The 10,867-nt window shown below is 33.5% G+C and overlaps 2 protein-coding genes across 3 annotated transcripts in view; one reads left to right on the forward strand and one right to left on the reverse strand.

The window, feature by feature from the left end:
* The window catches only part of LOC125073777 (mucin-1), a 34,235-nt gene extending 33,698 nt beyond the window's left edge, over positions 1–537 (reverse strand). For both annotated transcript variants that reach the window (XM_047684814.1, XM_047684813.1), the window contains exon 1: positions 273–537. The gene's annotated coding sequence lies outside the window, so the exon portion shown is untranslated. The remainder of the gene's footprint in view (positions 1–272) is intronic.
* A 2,382-nt stretch (positions 538–2,919) lies between these two features.
* Positions 2,920–5,354, forward strand: LOC125073778 (tubulin alpha chain). The gene is made up of 3 exons (XM_047684815.1): positions 2,920–3,069; positions 3,815–4,037; positions 4,151–5,354. The coding sequence occupies exons 1-3, from the start codon at positions 3,067–3,069 to the stop codon at positions 5,275–5,277; spliced, it is 1,353 nt and encodes a 450-aa protein (XP_047540771.1). The 5' UTR covers positions 2,920–3,066; the 3' UTR covers positions 5,278–5,354.
* Positions 5,355–10,867: the final 5,513 nt, after the last annotated feature.

Raw genomic sequence — 10,867 nt, forward strand, 5'->3', positions numbered from 1 at the left:
ATAAAGAACGGTTTATTTGTAAATAGATAAATCCGGCACAATACCGTTCTTACCTCTAATGCGTACTTTCAACTTAGCCCCGAGCCAGTCTAGATCCTACTTATCATCCTAGACTCAGCCCATATCTGAGAAAATAACGGAGAGCAAACAGCCATAAAAGGCCGCGAACTACTTATCTCCAAGAAAAATCTTGTTTTGACGACATTACCGTCATAAATATTTCTGGAGGTCATTTAAATGCGAAAAATTATACAATAAAAAATAACACTTACGTTTAATAATTTTCAGCAGACAAGTCGAATTTAATTATCAAAACACAACACTAAACACAATTATTTATCTTATATAACACTTAAATTCTTGTTACAACATTATAATACCACTTAACAGAGGACAAATATTGAATTTATATCGAAATTATTTCATTTAATATTCGATCGTAAGGTGCGCGTGCAGTTCAAATTCGTTCCCGCGCGGAATGACGTTTATAGCGCGCGGACAAGTTGAACGAAACGCGGGAAACGAAGAATCAAACGAGACGAACGCGTCAATCGTCGATTGAAATCTTGTTATACTGTCTCTGTCACTCACTTTTATTTCGCAACAAAATATTTTTGTCATCCTTATTTCAAGTCTTTAATTAATTATAATGTCAGCATAAAAAGTAAAAAACAAAAGCTAAATTAAAAAACTAGATAGTAGATTAAATCATTTTTTTTTATATATTTCAAAATATATCATCAAACTTATACAATGACATCCTAGATGTCACTGGGAGTAATACGTGTCGCCTCTGAAAATGTTGTACTTCATTCCTGTAATAATTTAAGCGCGTAGCAAAAGATGGCGTTGATCAGTAGTAATAATTTGCCAGAACATAATGTATGTATGGATCGAAATATACTATTAAAATTCTATTTTTATACAAATATTCCTCGTAGATTTTATTCAAACATAAATATTATTTATTCATGTGAAACAAAGCAATAATACTACACTTGTCTATATTTTAGCTCGTATCTAAGAAGTTGATTAAGTTGATTTGAATGATGTTATAATTTTTTTACTAATAGTCTAAATCTAAATATGTTTTCTAAAAAATAAAAATATTTAAGACTTATGTTGCCGTTGAAGTTCAAAAAAGGAATCGATATCTCATGTACCCACAGTCCACACCCACATACATCGCACTTCTTTATAGCATATTTACATAATAATATGTATGTGTGCGGGTCTAGCAAAATAGTTAGCTTATAAAAGAATATACGCATAATTCCTCATATTTAGTTACTGATCTTTATGTTATTAACATAACTAAGGAGCCTCTACAGTTAGTACCAACAGAAATTGTATTTTTAAGTAAAAAAATAAGGCAAAAAGGCCCAGACGTTTTCGGCTCCAGACAGTTTGTTAGTAGTGTGCGTAATGTGAAATTTGCACACAATGAAGCATAGTGCTGTGCGGTATTACATCTCTTTAAAAATTATTGTCAATGAATTTTAGCTACAGTAATGTTCAATGATCACCAACGGAAATTCATTCTATGCAATATTATACATCTAAAACTATGTTGGGTCGTCTTTTTTAACATATGAACTGAACAATAGATTAACATGATTTTGAATTTAGATATTTGTGAATTCTAGTCACGTGTTAGTTCTGCGCAAAACCATATTTCCATTAAAAATTTATCTGAAATTTACTAACATAAAATTAATACAATTTAAACATTTTTGTTTAAAATAAATGTATTATTAGTCAACAGAATTAAAATAAAGATTTTCTGTCACTTAATAAACCAAAAGTTTATTATTTGTAGTAGATAGCTTCAATAAATAAGATAAATAAAATAAGTATTATAGATCACCCACTTGGTAATATATCTTTATCTATAAGTGCTTAATTTTATGAAGCAACGTATTATAAAAGAAGAGCCTTAGTAGTTTTATTTTTTCAAAATTTTCGTTGCGTCAGAACGCCAGTGTCAATTATTGTTTACATATAATTTTTATTCTTTTTGTTCGGTTTTTCTCGGTATAATCTATACATTGAACCAATCATTCACTGAATCCTGTAAAGTAATTTTTAAAAGTGCGTTTAGGGTACTGTGGTACATTTGAATAAATAATTGATTAGATGCTATCATTTTCTAAAATTTTAATGACTTTTAGGGCTTTAGGTTAACTATTATTTTATGGAAGTAGAATCTCAAATTGTAAAATAGTCAGCACAACGCCCTTTCGCTTAAATTTACTATATTTAATTAACACATCAGACATATAAAGAAGAATCAATCCAAAAACCTTTGACTAACAAAGTGGTAATATTGATATTTGTACATTTATAAATATTATTCTGATGTGCTACTTTTCTATACTTATAGTAATAAGCGAAAAGTAAATTTATATTATTTATTATAATGGTACATTGCCATTATTATTATGGGTGTGCCCCAGGGGAGCCAACGCCTAGCGCGCCCTTTTTTGTAGCAATAATGAGTATTACACATTTGGTTACATTTCTGCACGTATTATTGCCGCATTTGTTAGTTTATATATAATATTAATGTACCTACCTAAAGTTACGTTTTAATGAAAATATTTTGAAATTTAAAACTTGACAAATTAATTTTTAATTCGATTTTCGAAATTTTGGGTACACATTCATTTTAGTAAGACTAACAGCTAAATGCCTTTTAAGCATATAGTCAAGATTAGCAGTTGATATTGATTATTTCCGATAAATAGTGGCTGTATTTATCGATAATCGATAACTTCATTAACAACATTATGAAAGTATGAATCACTTGCCCACATATTCCCGCAATGGTGAGATAATGCAGCTTTTGCGTTATTGGTCAATACGCCTCTGCGGCAATTGAATCGACCAATCAGAATATGGTATGGGGAGCGTCTGTCCCCCGTAACACCGGCCCTATAAATACTCGCCTAACGGAAATTTTGTTCATATTAACCGTTCGGCAAGCCTCTTAACCGGTCGCGCTGAACGACGACTGACTTATTTATTAACTTATTGCTACGTTAAGTTCAACAAAACCCAATCAAAATGGTAAGTTTTGTATTCATTTATTAAGAACTTTCATTTATCAGTAAATTTAATCACGATCATATGATATCACTTGACGCGTTTCCGTTAACAAAGTGCCGGGTGGTCGCGCCACCATTTTGTTAGTCTTATGCACGAGGCCGGGTGACAATTTCAAACGTACTTCTGTCGAACTTTCGTACTACAGATTATTCGTATTCTTTTGTTTGAATATAGAATATCATTTATTATATTCGCTTTGAAATCTTTTAACCCCGTTCAAGGTTGCCACGCCGAATGTGACACGCCCTTGCTAAGATCGATACTTATTCTAGATCAAATTTTCTTTCGTCATACGTTTTAATCATTTTATTGTTCGTTGATATATTTCGAACTAATATTTTTGAGTATTTATCTTACTTTCGAGGTATTATATCGGTGACGTGTACATTGACCTCATTCAAGGATTTATATACGCTGATGTCACTAACTCATCGCTTCTGTATTTTTACATTCTATAAAATTTATATCAAATAAAAACATTTTTATTCAATTACACTTTTACCAAGTACTTTTTATCACCGGATCGGTAATAATAGTATTGTATCCATTCTGGGAATGAGGTTAACGACTCGACCAGAAGGAACTTTCCCCTTTCTCAAATATTATAATTGCAATTATAGGTAATTTATATATCAAGTATACTTAATCTGCCATTATTTGTGTGTTTTAATGTAGCTCTTTTACAACGTATGACTTTGTTTAACAGCGTGAGTGCATCTCCGTACACGTTGGCCAAGCTGGAGTCCAGATCGGTAATGCCTGCTGGGAGCTTTACTGCCTTGAGCATGGCATCCAGCCTGATGGTCAAATGCCAACTGACAAGACCATCGGTGGTGGTGATGATTCTTTCAACACCTTCTTCAGCGAGACCGGAGCCGGCAAACACGTACCCCGTGCTGTGTTCGTCGACTTGGAGCCTACAGTAGTTGGTAAGCAATCTGTTTAATCTCATACTAAAACTTCTGCTCAAATGAACGCTCCAAGAAATTAAATTTCATGGATAACTTACAACTGTTAAATTAATAATATTTTTTGTTTGCAGATGAGGTTCGTACCGGCACATACAGACAGTTGTTTCACCCAGAACAACTTATCACTGGTAAGGAAGATGCGGCCAACAACTACGCCCGTGGTCACTACACCATCGGCAAAGAGATTGTCGACTTAGTCCTTGACCGCATCCGTAAGCTGGCCGACCAGTGCACAGGTCTTCAAGGTTTCCTCATCTTCCACTCCTTCGGTGGCGGTACTGGCTCAGGATTCACATCTCTCCTGATGGAACGCCTCTCGGTGGACTACGGCAAGAAGTCCAAGCTCGAGTTCGCTATCTACCCCGCCCCTCAGGTCTCCACCGCTGTGGTTGAGCCTTACAACTCCATCCTCACCACTCACACCACCCTCGAGCACTCTGACTGTGCTTTCATGGTCGATAACGAGGCTATTTACGATATTTGCCGCCGCAACCTCGACATTGAACGCCCAACCTACACCAACCTCAATCGTTTGATTGGTCAAATCGTGTCTTCAATCACCGCATCCCTGCGTTTCGACGGCGCCCTCAACGTCGATCTTACAGAGTTCCAGACTAACTTGGTACCTTACCCACGTATTCACTTCCCTCTGGTGACTTACGCTCCAGTCATCTCTGCCGAGAAGGCTTACCATGAACAGTTGTCGGTCTCCGAAATCACCAACGCGTGCTTCGAGCCCGCCAACCAGATGGTCAAATGTGACCCACGTCACGGCAAATACATGGCCTGTTGCATGCTGTACCGTGGTGACGTTGTACCCAAGGACGTCAACGCTGCTATCGCTACCATCAAGACCAAGCGTACCATCCAGTTCGTCGATTGGTGTCCTACTGGTTTCAAGGTGGGCATCAACTACCAGCCCCCAACCGTCGTTCCTGGTGGTGACCTCGCCAAGGTCCAACGTGCTGTATGCATGTTGTCTAACACAACCGCCATCGCCGAAGCATGGGCTCGCCTTGACCACAAGTTCGATCTTATGTACGCCAAGCGTGCCTTCGTGCACTGGTACGTCGGTGAGGGTATGGAAGAGGGTGAGTTCTCCGAAGCTCGTGAGGACTTGGCCGCTCTTGAGAAGGACTACGAAGAAGTCGGCATGGACTCTGCCGAGGGCGAAGGCGAGGGTGCTGAAGAATACTAAGCGGAATAACTTATTGCGTTCAAAGCACTCACACCGAAACATTCCGGTGATATAAAATAAAAAGAAATTAAAATTTATTTCTGTTGTTTCCTTTACAATATCCTATAAATAAACTTCTAATATAGCCTACCCATCTATTTTAAATAAATAATATAATGGAAGTAGCTTCAGTATTCAATTTCAATAATAATATTAGTATCTAAACTAAATTTTAATTTATACTCATTAATAATGAGTACGTATGATTCTCTTACATGAAAAGATTGTATTTTTTATTTATTAGTCATGATTATTCTCGGTAGACAAATGATCAGTATGTACAATTTTATTAATTACATAGAACTTCGTTGGCGTCGAGTTGACATGCATAATATATTATTACAAGGAATTGATTTCCTTATACGGATCATTACCTACAAATTTCGCGAGCGCAGCATTATTCAAAAATTATGCAAATACTTTTTTAGTTCAAATAAAGATGTGTTAATTTTTCTAATAGACTGGTTAGAAAAAGTTAACATGAAAGAAAACTAATAGGCATTTATTCAAGAAATGCTTGTCTTCTTTTTAGTGCCAAGTGCAAATAAATATTTTATTTATAAAAGTTCTGTTTTTCAATATAGCTATATAGTATTTTTAAAACCTAGACATGACTCTATAAAATTATAATAACGTTAGAAAGAAAATAAGTTCCTTATTTAGATTTCTAATGTTTTAACCTTGACGCAATTTTTTTGTCTAACTTAACTGTGGTTCAATTCTTTGAAACATAATACCTATATTACTTACTACTGGTGTGTATATTCAATCGTAGTGGTGGTAGCTTTACATTGAATTCAACACTGTACTTGAATAAAGAATATTTTAATTTTGAATAAAAATATGCGCGATATTTACATAATTATTTATTATGTGTTTACTTCTCTTTTGATGACGGCTAAAAATATAAATATAAAGTTATAATATAGTTGATTCCTGTTGTTGTTCTGTTCTGTTGTTTTTAAATTCTATAAAAAATAGCACTCCTCGTGAAGTTCCATATAACTTTGTTTATTATAAAATTTTACCGTCTTTACATTAGGTATATCTTTTATGCCTTAAATTAAATTATCTTATTTTTTTTGCTTTTTTTAATTATCTATAATGTTCAATGTTCTTCAAATGTTGACAAAATCGTATATGAGTTGAGATTCGTGATTCTAAAGGTTGACTGACGTCGTTAGAAACAATAAGTATGAATAAATATATAGTATAAAACAATGTATGAAGTACGGTCAACAGTAGTCAATGAGCCATTGAGTGTAGACAGCCCACTACAATCCTTGACGTAATCCTACACTAGGAGTATGTACCTATAATATAATTATGATAATGCAAGCCGTCGTCGCGCGTCGTCGTGGGCGAACTGACATCACCGCCCGCATTACCTTACATGGTCAACAACAAGTCGTATGAATGGTGACATAATTTCAGAAATAACACGTAGGTAGCCTTAAGAAAAAAATTGCTTCGTATAAGCAAGGAAATGAGCGAAACAAAATAGTACTCAAGTGATTATGAAGCAGTAATATTCAAGGTGTATCTGTTATTCTATATTATTTTCTAAAATCATCAAAAAGTGTGCAATTAAATAAATTGCACACTTTTTCTGCTTTTCAATTCTTATACTTTACTTAGCCTAAAATTTAGCCCAATTTATAATAAGTATTCAGGCCTACCTATTGTTATGGAACATAATTTTGTTGTGTATTGTTATAGATACACTCTCTAATCTATGCAAAAAAAAAAAAACTATTTGACACAATGTTCAACATCTACTAAGCAAGTACGTGTATGAATTTATTCAATACCTATTTGGGACGTAATTTCTTATATCGTTGTAAAAAAATAACGTTTTTACTCGAACATATGTCTATTGAAAGAACTCGACTGCGAGCTATTTTCGTCTCAGTTTTTAAGGTTATACTGGTCGTTGAACTGAAGTTAAATTTAACTATATTATGAGCGTCCATCTTCCGTTACTAACCGGGAGTCGCATCTTATCGACTTTAGACTTGAAATGACTACAACTTTCATAAATAACTACTATCTGCTGTTTAGCTTTCTTTGTACCTTTTATTATTAGCCGTTTAATCGAGGTTCGATACAATTTTTTGCCTAATTTGGTTAATATGTTAATTATAATAAAGATAATTGGTAATATATTCATAATAGAAAAATATGCGTAGGTAATGTCAACCAAACAGTATAAACTACTAAGTATGTACTAATCTCCATTAGTATTCATAAATAGACAAGTTTACGCTAGTAGATTATATAAATTAGGAATGCAACAATTATTTGTGAGTTATATTAAAACAATTGTTCTTGTCTCAAATATTAAAGTGCTTCAAGAGCTAACTAGGTACGTGCTGCAATTGTGAGCAAGTAAGTGTGAGTACTACTTTTCTATAATGAATTGATTAATTACAAAGTAACTTAAATAAAACATATGTCGCAGTCGACCTCAAAATAACTTCGAGGTATGGGGCCGCTCTTTCTGTACATAGTCACGCCAACTATAAATTGCGCCGTGCAATAGTTATTTAAATAGGTTTATAGGTAGCACTGGAAATTTGAGTAAGTTTGTAAAATGAATCAATGTACTTGTTCGATATTGATTTTCAACTCCGTCGTCTCCGACACTATTTTTTCGGTTCGGTTTTCGGATAATTAAATATTTTCTTAAGTTGATAAAGCAAAGAAAAAAAAATGGATATTCCACATGAATTTCATGCATACATTCCAATGTTTGGTTGGTTGATAGTTAGATACACACGTGGCAGACTTTCATCTGACACATAGTTTCTTAACGATGTGTTTCTCTGCCGTCGAATACGGTATAAATTATAAACACAAATTGAGCTCATGTAAATACAGTAGTGCATACCCGGGTTAAATTATGCTTTTGTCGATTTTAATTACAGTAAGAATTTTCCATATTACTAAAAAAAAAAAAAAATTAAATTAAATATTGGACAACATCACATACATTACTCTGATCCCAATGTAAGTAGCTTAAGCACTTGTGTTATGGAAAATCAGAAGTAACGACGGTACCACATACACCCAGACCCAAGACAACATAGAAAACTAATGAACTTTTTCTACATCGACTCGGCCGGGAATCGAACCCGGGACCGCGGAGTGGCGTACCCATGAAAAACGGTGTACACACTACTCGACCACGGAGGTCGTCTATATAGTAGTAACTTTCATTAGGGTCTATACCGAAGAACTCTGTAGTAATAATCAGTATAGTGTGTAGCAGTATATCGTTAAATCGTTAGCAAAAACAACCACATGTCACTCTCCTCCAAAAGTCTCTTCCTAAAATTGTAAGAGTTGAAAATCCTGGAATACATTTTCATTCGTTGGAAAAAAGTAGTCTATAGTGTTTCCTTGCGTTCAAGGGTTTCGGGTCAAGAGCTTAGACGTTAAAGAGTAACTGGTATGCCTGATATTTTTGCACAGTGGCGGACTAAGCCCGTCCGAGGTCCGGGGCGGAAAAGCTGAATGAGGTCACCTTAAAAAAAAATATAGTTTTACAAGCTTTTTATTCAGTTTACATTTGTGTGTATAAATAAGTGTGTATAAAGTCTAGACGGCTGTAGAGTGTAGCGTTTTGATCTTGATGAAATAATGTAGGTACTAAGCACATTTTTAGTATTGTTGAAGATTTGATCAGGGGCAAGTGGATGCATTTGGGGGCCCCCCAAGACCGGAGGCCCAGAGCAAGTCGCCCCTTCCGCCACCCTGTTAGTCCGTCACTGCTTCTGCATATTTAATATCAGTATAGATTATAACTTTGCCTATATTACTATTCGAACTTTGCCTTCGTTATACTCTATAAACGTACTTTCAGTGCCAGGGCTATTCTGTACCAAGAAACTCGAATCTCATCACAAAACATTACAGTGAAACAAAATTTATAGGAAACACGTATCACAATGAAATATCACTGTAAGTCGATTGTCAATATTTTACAAGTGAGGTACGAAGTGAATTCTTACAGAATCGCACTGCAGTATAAGTGTTTGAAAATTACAATATGTGCAAACTAAGTTAGTCATGTAGGTCATGGTCGTCGATAGAGTATTCCAAGAACTGGTTAGGGAAACATAGTTTAAACAAATTATAATTAAAATATCTTGTTGCGAAACAAATACATATAAATGGAAATAGGTTTATATATTTTCGACTAAATAATATAAATAACTATTCTGTCATCGAATGTTTTGTTTTAAAAATGGAATGTTAATAAAAAGATCGTTACTGAAATGAAACTCGATATAACTTTAATGATTTATTTCATTCTGTATAAGACACTGACATGGGTTCCATTCTCATTCAGAAAAAAAAATTCGACACAATATATAAGTATTATATAACTTCTTGACATCTATGGAAATTTTAATGAACTTATTTTTTTAGTATACTTGATCTACTTCGTACTGGTTACATGTTAGTTATTAGTTGCTACTTCAGATAATAAAAGAGTGGCGTGCACTAGTTCCGTAAAAAATAAAAAAATATATACCGAATGAAAAGAAAGATTTAAAAAAAAACAAATTTATTAGTGATGGATTTGTATCAATGTGGAAACACTAAACAAAAGAAGAAGTAAACATCACTTTGACGTTAATTCGTTTAAACTTTAGTAAATTATGTTTTTGAATATAATGTTATAGACTATTCCAATCCGAAGAAGGAATAAAGATAAACAAGATAAGATTTACGTATTCCGCGTGATTTTATAGCTCTGCTATATTGTATAGTCCTAGCAGTTCTTGATTAATGCATCTTATTTATTATAGAACACTGTTCTACTTCACTTAATATCCAATTTAATTTAACCGCCAAAGTTCCGATAACAGTTTCGTCGACGTTCAAAACAACTGTTTTTCGCAAAACCGTAATGAATATTATCGATTATTCAAGCTCTCGACCAATGATTTTGCTTCAATTCGATATCAAATGTTGTTTATTCGCCTTTTATCCTCTTGTAGTTGGAACGGACTACAGGTAGTTTATTTCTCTAAAGATGAATGATGAAGAATGTGCTCATTTAAGATGGATGCCACTGACAATAACTACAAATTTTACTTAAGATTTATTCTATAGGTACAAAGTTATAATAACCATTTAAAAAAAGAACAATTACAATATGAATGACATTTTTTTTTATCTTAACTTGTAATTGTTGTTTTTGAATGTTCGTAATACATAATACATTTATTTTGTAGAAATATTGCATTGTTTTATTATACTCGTAAATTGTTATTATTTATTAATTATTTCAAACGTTCACAATAAATTATTAGTAAAACTAAATGACACATGTTTACTTTCATTGTATAATCCAAGAATTCCTTTTCTTTTAATCCGTTATAATATTTAAGCCACAGATTCATTACATACATATATATTGGATTTTTTTGACATTGCAAATGGAATCAATTCTTAACTAAATAAAGTATAAAATAGACCATTCTATTTGAATAAAATATAAAACGTAACTCACTGCAGACAAACAATTTAAAATGGAATA

Source organism: Vanessa atalanta, chromosome 25, assembly GCF_905147765.1.
Source record: "Vanessa atalanta chromosome 25, ilVanAtal1.2, whole genome shotgun sequence".
Lineage (NCBI taxonomy): Eukaryota > Metazoa > Arthropoda > Insecta > Lepidoptera > Nymphalidae > Vanessa > Vanessa atalanta.